Genomic DNA, 20,124 nt, shown 5'->3' on the forward strand with positions numbered 1-20,124 from the left:
AGACATCAGAGTTTCAGCAGGCACAAAAGGTGAAAACCTTGTCTTCTGGAGCAATCAAAAGTCAATGGGATTAGTGGCCTTCACTATTATTTATAGAAAGCCCACTGTGTGCACAACATTATTGAAATACAAGGGTCAAGTCCCTGCTAGTGGATGCCTACCCTTCCACTGTTGAAGTTATTGGGAGTTTTGCCAATCAACTCTGTGGCAACAGAGTCTAAATCTAAAATAAATGACATCCTGGGCTCCATTCAGTTGATGGCTCAAGCAAAGCTTTTGCCAAAGCCAAAAATGTTCTGTCCTCACAGTACAGATTTGATCCTGAGACAGATGAAACAGTAGAGTTAGCTATAGAGGTGTTAAGATTCAAAGACAGGAAGGCAGAGAGGTGGACAGAATGTCACAGGAAGCATCTTCCTTTCCTTTCTGTCATAAATTACAATAGACAGATTGAAATCTAAAGGGCTATTCCGCAGCATCTGAGTCTACAGTTTTAGTAGGACTGGCTGTTTCCCAATTAATGATTCTCCTTCTAATACCAAGTAAATGAATCTTGTGGGAACACACCTATGAAAAGGACATGGATGAGAAGCCTGCATGGTCATTAGGTGATTCAACATGTTTGAAAATACTGTCCCAATGGACAGTTTGAACAGAACCCACCAAACACCAGCATCCCCCTTCCCAAGTTTTCCTGGCTTTGGACATGCTTGTGATGCTGGCTGAGCAGTTGCTGCTTCTTCCACTCACTCACTATCACGCTCATGACTTGAATTCTGCCACAGGCTACCTCTCTTCCTCTTTGACTCACTCTAGAAAAGAGGTACCTGATTCTGCTCTATTTTACGACGCTGTAAATCAGACATCAAGCATCCCAGAAACTTCTTCCACTGTGCTGCTGAGAGACCAATCTGCAGAGTGGCAGTATTTCCTGGCTTAGTTCATGTCTTCTCTGCAGTCACTACCAGGCAGGAAGCTAATGATGGCTTTTGCCTGTTTTTGTATTTTTAACAGGAAGGGGGTTGAGATTCTGAATTGTTATTTCAAGCAACATGTACTAAAAATGAGCTATTCAATGGCACTGACCATTCACTGATACCACACAGAGCCCCCAAGAATGGTGCATTAGTCCAGACCTAGTAATTTAGGGCCACTTTAGCTCTAGAGAGGTCCTGAGCATGGCAGGTGCCTACATGATTAAGACATTCATTACATGTACATGACATCCAGACACACATCTGGAGAGGCCAATCTCACTGGCCAGGCACAAGGGGCTGGTGACTTGTGGGGTTGGAGACCGGCCCCAGGGCTCTGCTCCTCTTCAGTGTTACCCTGATCTCTAGATTGGCTTCAGACCTGAAGCACAAATTTTACTTTCACAAGTGTTAACATTAATTGTCATGACTCTAGGTATCCTTAATAACCACACAGCTTTATTTTATTAAAGCTTAGTAAAGTTCTTTGTCCTGCTCATGTCCTGCAAGAAGGAGCTCCACAGCATAATAACATATCACATGGAAATACATGTCCTAATATCCATTATAAGTTGTCTTCCCTTCCAATTTCCTTGAAGGTCTTCATGTTCTCATATTAATGAGTTGGTGTCCCTGAAGTCTGGAGGGGACTTCAGTGGGAAGAATAGTCTATTTTCAAACATTTCTGTTGAATACCAAGCTAAGTCCAAGCTAGCAACCTTCAAGCAAAAGAGTCCACAGTCTGTTCTCTCTGATCCTTCTTAGCCAGCCAATCCTATCTGCACTGATTCTTTCAATCTTCTTTACAGTATTTGTCCCCAGAACTGAGAAATACAGAAATGCAGAGAGAAACTGACAAGTAAGGAAAGATGTACACATGCTCTGACTGACAATCTAACATGCAGTCCTTGAGACACAGTGATTTCCAAATCATCTCAGTTTCATTTCAGAATTATTTTCTATTTATTTTCAGCAAAGCTAGCACCAACTCTGAGCTCCTAACCCAACCGTCCTGCTAACTCAGTTTATCTGCTGATATGAAAGGACTTTTCACCCATGTCCTTTCCTGCTACTCTCCATTACTTGCTTTCCACCTGGATCCATACCAAGCACTGTGAAACATTTGGGAGAGCGGAGTTCACCATAGTTTCTTTCTCCTATGGAACGTTATCAGAGATCCAGGAAAGCAGACAAAATTCTGCAAACACTGAGTATTAATGAAAACAGAAGAAAATACTCCAGCATCTTTCTTTCTCATTTTCTCCCCAGAGCTTTGCCATTCAATCCAGGGGCTCAGAATTAGCTGACACAATGGTGCAGGACGCTCACTCAGTGAAACCTTTGAAAATGCCAAGCAAGCCCCCAAAGGCAATGCCATTGCCAAGCTCAGAGTTCAGCCCATCAACTTTCACGATGTCAAGTCCTCATTTTCCATAAAAGCAATTGCCTCTTTCAACTGCCAGACCTGAGCAGAGCTTGTTCTTCATGCCCTCGAAACAGGAGCCCAGATGTTGTGATCACCTGGCCACCCAATCCATTCTTTCTTGCCTGCATCACTGGTTTCTCTAGAGTAACATGCAAGGATCAGAACAGTTTTACAATAATGAGCTTTACTCCATCCTACAGTCCTCAGCACATTTTTAAATGAAGGAATCATCTTACCCATAAGAGCCACAAACAAATATGATGAGCTTAAGATAAATGCAATTTGGTAGCCTGAAGTATCATGCATGTTGGACAATCATAAATTTAAAGTGAAAATCCCTACCAATTCTGTTTCACATTAGATATTAAATAAAACCTACTTGCAAAGCCAGATTAATAAAGAAACCTTTTTGGCTTTTTTTTTTTTTTTTTTAAATCTAAACAGGATTAAAACATCTTTTGGAGACTTGCTGTCATTTTATCTGGGTAAATAAGCTTAGAATGCCTAGCAGTCAATTTATAATGAAGGCTTTTGTTCTTAGTACTGTGATGCAACCCTGCAAATTTGCCCACAGCTGCAGCCGTTTCAGATGTTTTTGACAGGTAAATAAAACACTCTTTATATCTGTCATTGTTATTAATCTGCACAGCAAAGAACCAGCAATTATATTTTGTTTCCAAGTGGATAAATTTTCATTATGATCTTGGCAGGGATGGTATGACTTTTATAGTTGTGAGGGTCCAAAACATGAAGGGCTCTTGCTCAGCTGTTGAGTTAGAAAATGAATGGGAAACAAAGGCTGAACCAGTAGAAAACACCATATAAAAAAGAACAGTTAACTCTGAATTTAGCTCTGTTGGAATTTTGTTGATGTAATGGCCAAATAAACCAAACTGCAGGTCTTGACATCAGCTGCACTCATTCAGCTCTCAGTTTTTCTGAACTGTACTTCTAGGAAACTGTGTCAGGATCTGGCCATGCTTTAAAACCCCACGATGTGGGCCTCCATTATGACTTGTGCTTCATAGCTGCTGCAGGGCAAAGGGTTTCAGATACTCCTCAAGCCATGCTGGTGAAGAAAAAAATTATTTGTAGAATAAGGTACTGCTCAAGGCTGAGTGGCAGAATCCAGCTGTAAGTGTCTTATTATATTGGTCAGAAACTATGAGAAGCAAAAAAAGGAGAATCCTGGTGAAACTGTATTAGATGCCAGTCACGCCTGCTCAGCTTCTCACTCAGGTAGGCTGGCAGATGGTCAGCAAATAGTCTCACTTTTACAATGCAACCTACACAGGTTTTCAGTGTGAAAATTAGCATCCAATTATTTTTGAGCACTAATGTTCTCCAAGGAAGCAAGTTACCTCTATTTGAATTCTGCTTAGGCTCTATTTGCTGAGCCACGTCAGCCAGTCTTGCAGGCACTACATCTCGTGTTCACAGGCAGAATGGCAAGCCAGGGAAGAGTACTAGAAATGTGGAATCACGCAAATTCCCAGGCAGGGAGCTGCATGGCTTCCAACTTTCAGAAGAGATGGGGAGGAGACAGTCAAGTGAGGAAGGCATAAAGCAGCTCCAAAAAAAGAATTACTTCCCCCACCCCCATCTGAAAGCCTATGGCAAAAACTGTGTCTCACAGCTCATCTGTCAGCTGCACGAGCCATTAGAGAAGGCTACAGTCCATTGAGTGCTGAGCTCTGATCTATGGGACCCTTGGCATGACACATCCAGCAGGGCTGTGGGTATTCACATGAGCTGGTGGCAGGTTCTGCTTCTCCCAAAGAAGAAAGGGAGGCTGCTTCCCACCTCCCTGTCCCCATCCACACCATCCTTGGGCAGACACGAGGCACGATCACTGCGTTACAGACAACAGGAAGGACGTGTGCCAGAGTGTGGCCACTCACAAGTGAGCACTGCCTTTCCTCAGCAGATCACACAGGTCTATGAAGGGGAAAGAACACATAGAGCAAAACCTGTTTTGCTCAGGATTTTAACGTATCACATTATGTGCCAGAATCTGTGCCTAAAATGGAAACGGGTATCAGTCAAGTCAAACTTCACAACCCTTTCATGCAAGGATCCCTTATTATCACAGGTAACAGGACTATCCTGGGGAATAAAGGTTGTCTGCATATCCAGGCTTGATCCTACAACAAAGGTCTGCAGGCTTCCTTGCTGCAGCTATGTTCCACTAGGTACAAATGTTGCTGTGTATATTACTTTGAGGAAGTTGTCAGCCTGAAAATACATGGACTGCTTTTCATTGTCATTAAATAGGGAGAATAATGCCCCAGGATGGCACCTTATGTTCTAGTGAGATTGCATTTGTTTCATTCTCCTGTGTGGTGGAGGGAAACTCCACTGGCCCAACCTCAGTCTGTATCAAAGAGCATCTGAAGGCTGCAGCTTCAGCAGGTACAATTGTAACCAGCAGGTTTACTCCTCCAGCTAATGCAACTGGGAGCATGGGAGCAATGGCAACCCTGCAGAGCCGCTATCACCTGTCCCCTGGAAACCACTGATGTGGTGGGGCTGCCTCCTGCCACGTGTTTATACAGGCTGAAGTTCTATTTTTTAAAAGCAAACAGGACATTAAACACATCCTTCGCATCACTTCTGGGATCATCACAACTAGGTACCCGTGAGGCAACACAAAACCCCCATGCTGAGATGTGCTCTGCTCCACGAAGGAGCCTGCGACTCCATGCCGTGCCACACGGGCCGGGCACGGGTGCTCTGGGCAAGGCTGCTGGGCAGCAGAGAGGGATGGAGCAGAGAGGGATGGAGCAGAGAGGGATGGAGCAGGATTGCACCCCACATCTCCCTGGGAAGCAGCCAAGGCGCAAAGTCCGGGCAGGGTACAGAGCCCCTCTGGGTTTGGGGTCCCGTCCTGGAAAACAGGGAGACTCCTGCGAGCAGCAGGCCCCAGTTCCTGCAGGCTGGAGCACGGCTGCCGCGGGGCAAGCCGCTCAGCCCCCCGGCCCAGCGCCCACCGCGGTCTCACCTGCTCGGGCCCCTGGAAGCAGATCCTGCAGAGCGGGGTGCGGATGCCGCTGTCGACGCTGCTGCCCAGCGAGTAGCGGTCCTCGGCCTTGCCCTTGCCGAAGTCATCCGAGGAGGTGCTGCTGGGCAGGGAGGCGGGCGGCTCCCCGGCGGGGCTGCCCCACTCCTCGGCGGCCGGGCTGCCCGCTCCGCCGCCTCCCGCCGCCGCCGCCGCCCGCCAGCCGGGCCCGCGCCCCCCGGGCGGTGCGGCCCCCGCCGCCGCCTCTGCGCCGCCGGGCATGGGGAGCGGCGGCGGCGGGGAGGGCGGCGGCGGTGCGGGGGGTCTCCGCAGGAGGAAGACCTTCAGGTCATTGAAGAGCATGCGGCAGCGGCACTTGAGGAGGCCTTGGTTTCGCAACATCTGTCTCGGACGGAGGAGCCCGCAGCAGCAGTAGCAGAAAATGCCCGCGCCGGGTTGTATTAACATGTGCCTTTCCTTGGCAGGCGGGGACGGGGTGGGAAAGAAAAGGGCAGGAGCCGGGAGCCCCGCGGCCGGGGAGGGGGGCTCGGCTGCGGCCTCACTGCCTGGTTTCGGGGCGGGGGGAGCTGCGCTGGCCGGCGGGGAAAGGAGAAAAGCAGAGCCGGAGGGCGAGGGGGTGCAACCCCCAGCAGCCCGCTGAAATCCGCCGAGGATGACAATCAGTTTTAAAAATCACCCAAAAAACCCCAAAACCAACCAACAACAACAACAACAAAAAAACCAAAACCCGACTCTGCGCTCCTGGAGAATTCCTGGCCGGCCCCCCCCCCCTCTCTCCCCTCTCCACAAGTTTGTTTAGAAACCAGCAAGAGGAGGGAATAAATCTCCCACGCCCGAGGGTCCGGGGGCCGGGGCGGGCTCGGGAGAAAGCCCCCCGATCGGCTCTGGCAACTCCTAAGCCTGTAAAAAAGAAGGGTCCACGTCTCCGGTGGGTGTGAGGAGGAGGGAGAATATGGTTCTCTCGACAGTATTTGGCATCTCAAGTAATTTTCCTTTTTCTTCTATTTTTAAATATTTTTTTTTTCATTTAAAAAATAAAACCCGATGGCACGAGCTCCAAGTGTGCACCCAGGCAAAAGAGCAGCCGGTCGGGCTATCAAAATGCAAAATTGGTAGCTGTCGTTATTATCAAAATTGCCTCTTTGACAAAAAAAGACCTTCACATTGTTTGTGGGAAAACACCCTACGTTTCCAACACTGTACTCCCAGGTGGCTTCAGATTTTACCGTTGCCTTTAAAAGATTTCATTGTAAATGTTAAAAGTCCTGAAACAAATAATTAGCATTCAATGAGCTTAATCCCAGACGTACTGAGATAAATATATTTTATATATATAATATATATTTAATATATCATATATATTTTTATATATTTATATATTCTGACCTTCTCTAATCCAGCAGCTGTCTGGATCACACCAAAAAAAAAAAAAAAAATCAGAGCAAAATTGGTGAGGGAAGGCGGCTGTATTATTCCCTAGGCTGTTACCATCCTGGAGCAAATAAAACCCCGTCGAAATCGGATCTATTCTTCGCATGTAATTGACCAAGGAAACGTGGATCTTACATGGTCACGTTTCCTTTCCTCCTTTCACAAAACAGGAACGTCATCAAACGCATTGGCAGCTTGTACAGACCATTGTGGATGGCGAGGCGGCCGGGGCTCTAGCAGCAATTGCAGGGACCTCCTTTTGATGCATTGGACGAGGCTCCTTCTTTCTCTCCACCACCGTCCCCACCTTCATTTTCCTCCCCTTCTGTCCTCCTCCTCCTCTGACTGTTGTTCTCTCTCAGAGGCATTGACATTCAGCCATCGCAAGTCTGTCGCACTCTCGCCGGCAGGAAAAAAAATAATAATAATCAGAGCAGATAATTCTCTTCTTCCTCCTAAAAGGCTCGGATGGAGCACAATGCGCCAGACACACGGGGCAGCATGGCTTATTTCTCGTGCGGCTCCTACCGCTTCGGCAGCACCGAGCTGGGGTGTGCGCCTTCCTCCCTCCTCAGCAGCCGCCTCGCCGCTCGCCCATCCGGCTTGCCGTGATGCCGTGGTGATGTTGCTGTTGCTATCTCCTTGGATGCGATGGGGAAGGCAGATTGTTTGCAGTGCAAGCGGGGATTGCAGGAAGGGAGGGGTGTAACGTGGCCGCGCGCAACTCCCTCCCCGCGTTTGGTGGCGGGGGGGAAAGGAGAAGAAGAAGAAAAAAAGGCGGGGTGAGGTGGCGAGGTTGTGGGGGGGGGGGAATCAGAGGGAGAAATGGGGCCCTCCTCAGGCTTTGATGCCCCGCTCTGCCGGCTGCCTGCAGGAGCGCAGGCCGGGGAGGAGGGGAGGAGGGGCGGGGGAAGGGGCTGGGCGGCTGCTGCGGCTTCAGCACCACGAGTGGCGGACAGCTCCCCGGGCGGGGCGGGGGCGCGGCGGCTCCGCTCGGCTCCGCGGCCGCGGGCGGCCCGAGGGATCCCGCCCCGCCTGGCCCCGCCGCTCCGGGCGGCCCGAGGGATCCCGCCCCGGCTGGCCCCCCACCCCAGGCAGCCCCGGGGGTCCCGCCGGCCCAGCGCGGCCACGGCAGGGGGCGGCTCCGCAGCCTCAGAAGCTCCGCAGCCCGCGGAAGGCGAAACCTCTGCGCTCCGGAGCGTTTTCAGGCGGGTTTTCACCTCCCACCGGCCGTTGCGGGGACCTACGAAATAAGGAAACTTTCAGGGGCAGGTGGCAGCGATCGAGTGTTTTGGGATTTCTCGGGCAATGGTGCCTGTTTTACAGGTTCCCAGCAGGAAGCTGAAATCCCACTAACAAACTTTCCCCTAGCAGATTCATTAGTTGCAGGGGATTTCATGGTTTAATAGCTATGATAATCAATATTTTTCCATTTCACTCCAGCAGCGTTTGCTCACTGATAGATTTGGTTTGTTTCAGTAGCATATATTTCAGTAGAAATAAGGGTTCCTTGCAGCCCAGTGAAGTGGTAAATATGACTGAAAACTGTTGCTTAATTAGAGATTTGCCAAAAGTAACCACTGGCAGCCAAAGCTCATAGTTTTTACCTCTCTTCAGCCTATTTGAAAATTTTAAGTAGAGGCTGCTGGAGTCCACTAGCTCTTCTCTGCAAACATCAGCAGAGGTGGCTTTCTCCACATTTTCCTGCTATGTGTGTCCATGCAGCCCCATCCAGCCTTCAAATACAAAGGGAAAGTTTCCTCTCCACTGGGACTTTGTCTTTGCCATCCCAGCTGGAACAGCTGACAAAGGTGCTGGGTTTGATGTGGACCAAAAGTATTCATGATACAGATGCTCTGAAGGCTTCTAGTCAATGCAATCTGGCTAATGTCAATGCAATGTCTCAGCTCAGGGACCAGTGAACACCTGCCAGATGGGACATACCTTCTGGTGACATAGAACTGGGCCTGGCTCTGACATCATGTCAATGCCATTGAAATTTCAGGCTCCTTAATTTGGTTTCCCTACAGGGCTTCCTCAAACTCCTCCTTCAGTGGGACACAGCAAGCACCAATGCCCAGGCTGGGTTCTCTAGCTGGTCTTGTGCATGAGGTCTTAACTGGCAGTGACCCAGGAGTTACAGCTGACAGACAAGCTAATATCAATCAAAAGTTATGTTGGGCCCTGGACAACAATTTGAAATTATCTCCCTTAGAATAAGACGTGATGTGCATAAACCACTGTGCCATCATCAGAAGAGGAATCTATGGTGTTAGCTAATTAAAAAGGGAGCAAAACTGATTATTTGCTACAGGAAAATGAAACCAGCACATGCAATTAATTTCCAGCAAATAAATTACACATCGGGAAGCTCTAGAGCTAAAACATTCATCACTGCAGCCTGCCATTTCTTAGAAAAGCTGGGCAGATTTGCCAATGTGGCTCTCTACAACATATTTAAGGCTTCTCAGAATTTCATGTGTCTAATGGGGTCATTAGAGAAATAATAATGTAAAAAGCATTTTAGGGACTTCCTGAGCATCAGACGGGCTGGCTGAGTCTCTGTGCCCATGCTCCAGGATGGTTTCCACACACCGCCCCCCATCTGCTTTTTATTACCCTCGTCTTCTTGGCTTGATGTCACCGACATTTTTAGAATGGTTCGATCAATAACAGAATTGGAGGAAAATATGTTGTCATCGTTTGCTGGTGTAAAGCATCTTTTGTCCTTTCCTCCTGCCCCTGCCTGGTTTTACAGAAAGGATATGCTCAGGCTAGAGCAAATCTTTGTATTATACTCTGGGTTTTAATGTATGGGCTGCGTGCCCAGAGAGTTGAATGGCTGATAAATGTGACAAAATAAATAAAACAAATAATAAATCGGAGGTGCTCCCAGAGGTGAGTGGGTACTATTATTCCTGTTTTGGTAGATGGGACAGCAGCCAATGTTTTCACACTTGGATGCTGCATTCAGGTCCCTTGTTATGGATCAAGGTGCCTTGCTTAAAATGCTCACACCGGAAAGGGCTGGGCCAAGACACTTTGGTGGGATCTCAGTGAGAGCAGGGAGCTGTCAGGAGACCAATGCAGACTTGCTAACTTGGCTCCACAGGAAGCAACGTGCAGCTAATAATGGGCAACACTTCCTTTAGCAGAAGGGCCTGTCTCTGGGAGTTTTGATGCTATGTCTCTTGAGCTCACTAGTAGTCATGAGGTTAACATAGAGAGGAAACGTACAGGAGGCATTAGCTGTGGCACACACTACCCCTGTCCTCCTCAGGTACAGAAAGAGGAAACAAAACCCATGGATCCATCAGGTGTGAGTGCAGAACTAGTTCTTCTTTATTGGTTGCATCTGAGCTACTGACTGGGAAATCAGAAAGGGAGATGCCAAGGCATCTCAGTGCAGACCTGCAGGCCTGTTTGTTATGGATCCTGCGTCACGATAGTTTCAGGTGTCAGGCTGCAGGTTGGTCTCATGGCAGATATTCCAAGTCTGCTCTTCTAGAGGCCATTGGCTCTTAGCTACCACCTCGACAAGGAAGAAAAAATTATTGCTCTTTATGTGCCTCCTTTTCACCTCTCTGTACAAGCCACTGCTCAGTGCAGAGGGGGTGGAGGAAGAAAGAGGGTGGCTAGACCTGTAGTGATACTTGATCTGCCTACATGGTGGGTGGTCTGATATAAAATCTTATCAGAAATCTTTATTTTTTTTTGTAAATATTGTTAGGTCAGAGATTTTTAAAATGGCAGAGATAGTGATAGGGCAAATGCAAGCAGGAAAGCTCTGTGTGGACTGCAGCCAAACAGCTTGAACACAGCATACTGGTCATTGTGCTCGAGTATGTGAGAGACAGACAATATAAATGCTGATGTGGACAGCCAGGATCAGAGAGCCAGAAAGCTGCCAGAGAAACATCCCTTTGTGTTTTCCATCTCTCAGGAAGTAAACAGTTACCTAAACCCATTTTCATGCCCACCTACTCCAATAGCTTCACTGTGCCTCCTGCTCCACTTACAGCTCCTTAATGGTGCAGAGGAGCTCTGATTGCCATGACGTGGGCCCCATCCCTCTGGCAAACCATCACTTAAATCCAGACCATCAAAGGTTCCTACTGCTCTCTCAGTGATGGGGAGCTGCTCATCAGCTGAGTACCCTCTGATTGCTTGTCACAGCCAGACTTCCTGGTTCTTTTTTCCCAGATGGAGATATTAAGTAAATCACAAGTGATGTAATTACAATAACTCAGTTGACGAAGCTTGTGGGCAGACACAGCTGGGGGGCTGGAAGGAGCTCTGTCCCATTTTCTTTGGCCTTTCTGGGCAGTTGCAAATATGCTGATGCAAAGGATGCTGCTGCTGGGAAGTCAGACTCAGCAGGTGGGGTTTATACATCCTCCAAGCATCCAGAAATATTCCATGTATTGATTGGAATTATCTTCTCAAAGGAAATCAGAAATAATTTCTGGAGTGCTGTGCCTTAGTTTATATGCTGCTAGTGCAAAAAGCATGGTACTCTGCACACAGGGAGTCTCTGTGCTGTTGCCCCAAGCAGGGACTGAAACTCCACTCGCTCTCTTCCTGCAAGGATCATGGTCTACCCCTGAGACGATACAGAGCAAATTGTTCCACTTCCATGGCAGCTTGGTCTCTGCTAATGGAAGAGAGGGATTTGTTCTTTTTTGAAAAATCAGGCCTGTCCCACAACAGGAGCCCAACCAAAGAAGTACAGCTGGACATCTTTTTCCTTGGGTTTAGGAAGAAATGCAGGTCTTTGTTTTGTTGAGCTTTCCCTACAAGCAGTCTTGAGGCCAGTCAACATGCAGGAGCGTGGGAGAGAGATTATGCAATTGCTGAGGTCAGCCCCCACCTTTCCTCCTTTAGGATCTAGATTTCAAAATTAAACTTGCAAAGCCACAGCACTTCTCGTCAGGACTAAACAACCCCAAACATAGAGCTTTCCTGGTAACAAGTACTACACTAACTCCTACAAAAGGAATTCCTTGTCCCCTTGGGTGACTAGTCAGAACTGTGACTTGAATAGAGCAGCTGTAATAGATGGTGCATTTCAGGATATCTTCAGAAGGCACTTAGCCAAGTGCTGAGTGGTTTTAACTCTCCAGGAATGCAGTAATTGTAACGAAATCCCAAACTTAAAAGGACCTGTAATTTAGATTTTTATTTTCTTTTTTTTATTTTCTTTTTTTTTTTTAAGAGAAAGTATATAACTGCAAGTTCCTTGGATTTTTCCACTGCTTTCTTGACTTCAGTCAAATTTGTTTCAAGTCTCTAATTGCATTCTCACATGTATATTATTTTAGCACCATTCAACAGTCCTAGAACCAGCTCTCACTTGTCTGACATAGGATTTAGAGAGAAAACGTTGTTAAACCCATTAGAGGCTGATCCTAAGAGATATGCTAGGCTCTCCAAATCAAGGTGAATTGAGAGGATCTAGCATATCATCAGGTACTTGCTTAGCTACCAGAATTCATTATCAGACATGGTGACACTGAGGATTTTCCCCTTAGGACCATCACGATTATACTGTGGCACAACACTGCCATACTCAGCTTAAGAAAACAGGAACAACTGTGTATGGGAAGACAGAATGTCTGTACCCATTAGGACCCAATCATGTCACAAAGGGGTCATGTGGGGTGACAACATGCCAGGATGTCTAGGAGGTGAATCCTGTGAATCCTGTGGTGAGCTGAGATCCCTCTTAAGCTACAATTCTGATTCAGTATAATAAACATATTGAACATTTGAGTTTGTTTCCCCACATTCTCACAAATCTGTATCTTAGTGTTTAACATCTTAGGCTGCCCAGATAACTTCCTTGGCCACAGCAGCTTGTTTCTGTATCAGCAGGCAAAGACGCTTACTAGCAGATAATCTTCTTAGTTTCATGATTATTAGATGAGTTTCCATGTTGGTAGAGGCCAAAGTCCAGACATGAGGAGAAGACCACTTTAGGTGTCTCCTAAGTGACCCTCATTGCATATACTGGGTCTTGAGAAGGAAGGAGACACTGGAGATCAGAGCAAGGCACAGTGAGGAACATTGTAGGAAGACATCCTAGTTTTTCCCAGTGCTGAAGAAGCACCCACTGCATGCACCTGCTCCACATCATCTTCACAGCAGGAGCAGTCAGTAGGCTTCCAGATCCGCTTGCAAATGTTAGGTACAAAACACTGGGCTAACCCACAGCCTGTTAAGATACTGTGTTGCCTCTCTCACTCTGAGTGTGCTTCAGTACCTATCAGAAATACAGGACAATTCACAACTGTCGCTAGTAACTGCACAAAGACTTCACTGGCAGGTATCACTCTCCATGGTCACTTCTTTCCCACACCTTTGCACAAAAGACAAGCACAGTGTCTGTCAATGAAAGAACTGAGGGCTCCACCTCGGAGAGATAAGACAGACACAAGAAGATAAGTGAGGATTTAAAGGCAGGGCTGCTGGAGATGTAGTGCTGCCAGTGATGAAAGCAGAGAGAAATAGAAAAACAGTGGCAGTGGCAAGAGGAGATGATTTTTGACCATTGCATTTCTAAGGAGGGCCCCCCCAATAGTACATCAGAGTGGAAACCTTGTTCTTAAAGGGAGGACTTGGCCTTGCAAGTGGCATTTGAAAGGGAGCTTGAGCATCGCATTGGCACACTCTCCCAGGGACTCAGGAGCACGTGAAGTGAGAAACTGTTACCTCCAAGTGATGGCCTAGATCTACTGCTTCCTAATGGACTCTTTGTTAATTAAAGGGAGATCTCAAAACCATATACATTTGCTTGCCAAGATAATTAACAGATTTAGAAGTTTATGTAGTTAAAGGATTTAGTAATTACATTTTATGGTGGGGGGAGCATTGGAGGGACGGTTGCTGCCAGGTGCCGAATGCTTCCATGGAGGTGCTGAGCACCCGGGTTTCCCAGTGGGCTGAACCCTTGTTGCTGATGAGCTGTAAGTTCCCTCTAGTCCTTGCAGTCATGCTGCTCCTAATGACTTGGTCTCACCAGACTGAAGAATTCATTCTCACAGCCCCCAAAAGGAAACACTCAAAAGCACTTGCTTCTAAGCCAGTGTCTGCACGTAGGCAGCAATTCCCTGCTCTTGAAGGGGCTTTTCCTTCTTAACAGGCTTTAGCTCTCTATGGCTTCTTAACCCTCAGGCCAAATGCAGGTGGCTGTGGTGAGGGGCTGGCTCTAATTCCAGCCCTTTCCATCTTAAGACTAATGTGGTTTCTCTGGACCTTCCTCTTAGACAAACACTTGCTCTCATTCAAGAAGAGGGTGAAAACACAAGCCATTAACCCCAGGAAACACTTCTCTCCCTGTTTCACCCCCAAACTCACATCCTTGCCTTCCTGCCCTGCCCTGTAGGGGCATGAATAAACACCTGGCCCTGAAAGCACTTCAGCTAGGTGGAAGAGCTGCAAGTCCTTTGATTTGCATTGGGAAACAGAGGCACAGGCAGGAGAATTTCCTCATATAAGTCAACAGTGAAGCGCTACGTGGGGACCTATTTTACCTCATAGCAAGACTCTTTTCTGAGAGCAATCTGCACTTCCTTGTGTGACGTGCAAATAAGCACACATGCTATATGTATCTGTTTTTCTTCCCTCTCTTTATGACTGAATAATCACACAATCCTTGTTCCATGGAAGTTTGACTGCTGCTGTTTATTGCCCCCTGGAAACAGGATGACAACAGCCCACGGCTCCTCCACAGCAACACGCAAAAGTCTCCTGAGCAGAGAATTATGCCTGTTGGAGGCAATAAACAGCAGGAATGGTAGAGTGACTAAGCACCAAAGATCCTGCATTTGTGTAGAAACTAGCAATGAGAAGGAGGAAAGGATGCCCTGAAGGATAGATAGTGCCTTAGGAAAAAAGTTTCCAGCATGTTCTCAAAAGGAAGGTTTCCCCACATAAGACACAGGCCAAATTTGAATGTCATCCCACCCTTGAATCTGCCTGTGGTTCTGGGATGGCTCCTGTGCTGGGCATGGAGGCCAGGAGAGCTGGAACCATGGTGCCTCAAATCCTCCCCACCCACCCCTGGAGGAGCAGGGATGTGCATTCAAGCTTGTCATGTCCCGACCAGAGGAGATGAAGGCCTTTGTTTCCCCTGCTCCCAACCATCATCCTGCTCCAGCACAGGAGCCATGTCATGGGTTTCTGCCCAGGTTGCCTGCACAGGACGGTGCATGGGGCAAGGTGGGCTTAGCCCAGTGCAGCACCAGCTTTTGCCACCTGCAGGGCATGGTGTTGTGGTACCCATAGTGACTGTGAGAATAGGTCTGGGTCTAATGAGACCCAGAGGAAGAACACAAGCAGGCAGGACTGCAAGAAGGACTGTGCTTATGTACATTATGAGGATGAGGAACTGCTGCTGACATATGCTAAATGAAGCTCATGGCTGGAGCCCTGGCCATCCAGGCAAAAGGCAGGGCGGGCAGACCAACAATCTCTTTCTTGGGATGCTGCTTTTGCAGTTATATGGTAGCACTACACAGAGAGGAAGAGTTTCCTCGACACACCAACTTACTGGAAAACTGGAAAATCACAGGAGAATTGGCCCAGAGTACCCTGAGATAGAAGCTCCTCCTTCCCTCCCTGATGTAGTTTGGGTGTATGATATCAGGAGAGCTTGCAGGAGACGGTGTCTCTTCTGTCTAAAGCCATCATGTGTTGGGACTCTGCTACTGAACTCACCCTTGTCCAGCTCTAATGTCCTTCAGGGAGCCCTGATTTAGGCAGGTAAGGATCAAAAACATGAGGGATCTCAGCACAGGAAACTGCTCACCTGGTCTTTTTTCCTCTGAGGCAGAGCTGCTCCTGTGGTGGCATTGGCAATATGTGCTCCCACAAAACTGCTGTCTCAACAAACCCCTGATGTACACAGAAAAAAAAAAATTAATCTCCTGTTGTTCTCTTCCTTGACCATCCCCTTCCTACTTTTCCTACTTCCTATTTTTCTTTTTGATTCATGTTTATGTTCAGTGGTATAAATTTTCCAAGTCATTGCTAAGTGCCTTGGTTGTGTGATCTTTACGTACCAGCAGCCATATGCAGAGAGATGAGAGGAGACTAAGTGCAAAGCAATCCATCCTACTGACATCTTCATCAGTTTTCTTTCCCCATCTGATGCTGCCAAACTCCCATTGTGTGTGTGTAAGAGGGATGGGGAAAGGGGAGGGCATACTGGTAGAGCCACTGAAGATCTCTCTGCTGGCAACTGTAGCTCTCCCCTTTCCTTCCTACTACCCTGCTACCCATCCATCCTCCAGTCATCTCACATTGCCTCCAACCCTTTCCTCATGCTCTCTTCTGTGGCAAGAAAAGAGATTACTGTGTCAAATAAAATAAGACAGGGGTTTTCAGTGCTGATGGAAGATGCCAGGGTGCCAGTCAGGAAGCTGGAGCCATCTGCCAAGCCCAAACTCAACACCAGTGGCAAAGCCACCCTGCTGCCTGGTGCATCAAGGGCTCCCAAATGAAAAGCACCAGCATCCCCAGCTTGAGCTGAGCTCTGTGGCTGAAAGCAGAGACAGTTGCACATCATCTGTGGATCAGAAAGACAGGGGGACTCTTAACACACAGTGACTATTAGTATTTCATGGTCCTGATGTCCAGCAACCACACTGTGAGGAGAGAAGGGAGTTTGTTCTTCTAGGTTCTCATTTAACCCTTCCCACTGAATGTGCATGCCAAGGCTAATCACAACACACAGTGGAGTTCTTTGCTAACTAGGCCTGGGCCAAGACTGATTTTTTTTCATTTAGTTTGTATCAGCTGTAACAACTTCCACTCTACTCTGACCCAAGACGCCTCTGAACCATCAACTACAGACAAAGCAAGGTGCAGTAGCTGTTAAGCCTCTCACCTATTAAATAATTTGGATAATCTCCATCTAGAGTATTCAACTTTTCCAGCAATCCTGTTTTCTCTTCTAGGAAATAAGCCGCAAGAACTCATGACCCACCAGGTATTTGCAAAGTGGCACGATTTCAAATTGCACTTCTTTTATAGCAGTGGTGTTATCACGTAGTGAGCTTGTTCCTGGAATGAGCATTGCTTAGGAGTTGTCAATACTTTAATCTGATTTATACAGGCTGTGTTCTCTCTCCCTCTTCCCTCAAGTAAGCACTAATAAGTTCTCAAACTGGACAAATCCCAGGTTCTGGAATCAGTACCTGGCAATATATCAGCTTTCTTACTGAAACTGGGGATGAAGCAGGGACAACTGAAAATGTTTCTCCAGTTTGTTTTTAATTCTGCTTGCAAATAGCTTAGTGCTTGTCTGAAGTATGACTGTCCTATAGGAATACACTTTATTTCTTATATTACTGTGTGCCAATTAAGTAATTAATGAAAGTCTGGAAAATCTATAAAGTTGGTTGCATCCATGGGGAACATTAATACCTCATGTTGTCATGACCACGAATAAAACCTGACAGCATGTGCAAATTTGGAGGGAACTGCCTGCTTTGCTGTTAAGAGATCAAGTTCAGGTGCTGCATTAAATGATTTTCAAGACTTGGTCTTTAACTTGTCTGTGGACTGGAAAATGTTTGCAGAGCATACTTTGTCCTCTGGGACTCAGTTGTCACTTTACAACTATACGATGTATTAGACATCGCTAGACACGATTGTCACTGCTTTTAGCCTCAAATCCTGTCAGCGTGATATTGTGTCGTGATGCAGTCACAGTCAGCATCTTGGTTTGATTTCTGTATTGCTTCACAATCTGCTCCAGGAGGGCTCAGGGTCCAATTCTGCAAACAGTTCTGCAAATAAGAAAAGTCATTCCCACCACTGCTTACAGAACTGAGTCCTTCACACCCAGCAAGCAGCGTTCTCAGAGCATGGGGCAGCATCACCCATCCTAGCAAAATTGTATGGAAATGGTGGCCATTTCCAAACTCTGCTTGACTTCAGAGGCAATGCTAGATTTCTCTGTGTAACACTTAATCCAGATGGACAACAGAGAAAGAAACAAGGGACTTAATGAAACTCCAGCTGCTGCTAATGAGCTTGGATTTTCCAGGTGAATACATTTCAAAAAATTTTCCATCAACAGAGAGAAGGGAAAACCTCAGCCTTCCACACTTGCTATTGTATCTAGCTCCTGCAAGATAATTTTGAAAGAAATTTGTTGCCTGTTAAGAGAAGAGACCCACTCCCAAACCATACTTTTCCATGGTCTTTTGATTCCAAGCTGCCCCATAGCAACGAGCAGAGCTTCATCACCATCCCTCTAGACAGTGATAGTAAGAGTCTAAATAGCAAAGGTAGGTTTTGTAGCAAGGACATCTGTTTTCTAGGACATGGATCAAGAATTATAAACTCATTTCACATACACCAGTGAACAGCTGTTGGAGAGCAACAGCTTTCAGACCTCATCAACCTAAACTACATGCAGGCCTAAGTTAATGGCAGAAGACTCCCGATTCATTAATGACTTTTGCTGCATTCCTGTCCTCTGCAACAGCAGCATCATCTAAGATTAATACATTACATCATGAATCCAGAAAATTACTCTATCACCAAATATATATACTTGTATACACACAAATATGTATACACATAAGAACTCAAGGTGTGCACTGTCTGTGTACGTGTGCACCCTCGCATGAGAAGAGATCCAATCAGACAACTCTGGCACTTTTCTCCTTTCCTAATACAGGAGCTATGGAGCAACCACTGAATCTGAAAGATGGAAAATGTCAAACAAACCAACAGGAATAACTGTTGTTACAACAGAGGATCAGCAAGTGAAAAATATTGCCTCAAGGTGACACCCAGGATCAAACTGCATGTTGTAGCAGGCAGCTAGGTGATAATCCCATGACCTATCACCCAACCATGATCTGTTCCCTGGTACAGACAAAGGAAATAATTCAGTGGACAACCATGCTGAATGGGACGAGTACTTCCTTTATTCTTGTATAATGAAGCTAAATCTCATAATCTTTTTGTTGTTACTCTTGTCTTTTGTAATCCTTTTTACCGGACAGAAATATTCCAACAATGCTAGCTTCTCAAGTCTCAGAAGTTACAACCAAGTTTAGACAAACTTTTGCAGCCCTCAAACAATGACATGAGCAAACCTTCTGTGGATCTTTCGTGAGCCTTTCTCAGGGTGAGGCAAGACCTGCCTTCAAAGCGTTACACAAAGCTGATTTCCTAGATCAAATGAGAGCTTGTAATTAAATGTTGACATATTCAACTACATGACAAACACTAAACCTGTTGTACAATGTGTAACATCTGTATTTAATCATAATCCCACTGGGAAAAGGACAACTCTTTTTATTCATCTGTGAAGAACCCTGCATGCCTGTGCCACCATAGTATTAGAAATACATTAATTGCACTACCAGTCCCTTGAGCTATTCATGCCACTTCTTTCTCCCCCCCCACCATGTATTAAGCCTTTTAAAGTTGAAAATGCCTGTAAATCTTTCTAAATGCCAGAGGACCATTTTGCTAAAACATTATCCATCTTAACATCATGTCAGATTTCTGAATGAGAATGACTTCTTCAGTGGGAACAGGCCTAGAACTTATACTGCTTCTCATTTCCTGAAGCACTGGAATTGTGCTGCTCCCTAATGTTATTTTATTAAGATATGATTTCTCATTATACTGCTGAAAACAAGATAAAATGTGGGCTAATTAAATTCCTTATTTAACTTGATGACCATCTGCTTTCTGTAGTCACATTCTTTTCAACAGAACCTTTGTAGCCATTTCTCAGGATCTGGCTATCAGAACTTTTACTGTGATCAAAATGGGGAAATAATCCCCCCAAATAAAGGCACGTGGATGTCCTTTGCCTGTGACCCTTGTTATTTATCATGAGAGATGTACAGCACTGCCCAGGCAGACTGGAGCAGCACCTTGCAAGCACACTGCACTGACACTTCAAGAGCATGCCCTGTTGTGGAGTAACTGCTATCCCAAGGAGCCTAGTGGAAGTCAATGAGACAAGCTGGTAGCAAAATACTGTAGCTGACAGCAAGTGTTTTCTAGATCAGGCTGCTATACAAAATATAAAAAATAAATCACCTTGTGACTTCCCCTTTCTGTAGCAGATGAGACTCCCAACATAAAGGAAAATCATCTCTGTTGAAGGAGGAGGCTAGACAAGTTAAAGCACACACTTCAAGTTAAGCATGTGCTTACGTGTGCTGTTTTCCAAGGCCATACTCTGGCTCACTTTCCATGCACTGCATTCACAGAGGCTTCTAAGATGAGAGCAATCT

General features: G+C 46.4%; 1 protein-coding gene across 1 annotated transcript in view; it reads right to left on the bottom strand.

The window, feature by feature from the left end:
* Positions 1 to 5,866, bottom strand: part of MARCHF4 (membrane associated ring-CH-type finger 4) — a 91,666-nt gene extending 85,800 nt beyond the window's left edge. Inside the window, exon 1 of the mRNA XM_051623876.1 lies at positions 5,402 to 5,866. Within this exon, the coding sequence (XP_051479836.1) occupies positions 5,402 to 5,866 (465 nt within the window). The remainder of the gene's footprint in view (positions 1 to 5,401) is intronic.
* Positions 5,867 to 20,124: the final 14,258 nt, after the last annotated feature.

Source organism: Apus apus, chromosome 6 (genome assembly GCF_020740795.1).
Source record: "Apus apus isolate bApuApu2 chromosome 6, bApuApu2.pri.cur, whole genome shotgun sequence".
Lineage (NCBI taxonomy): Eukaryota > Metazoa > Chordata > Aves > Apodiformes > Apodidae > Apus > Apus apus.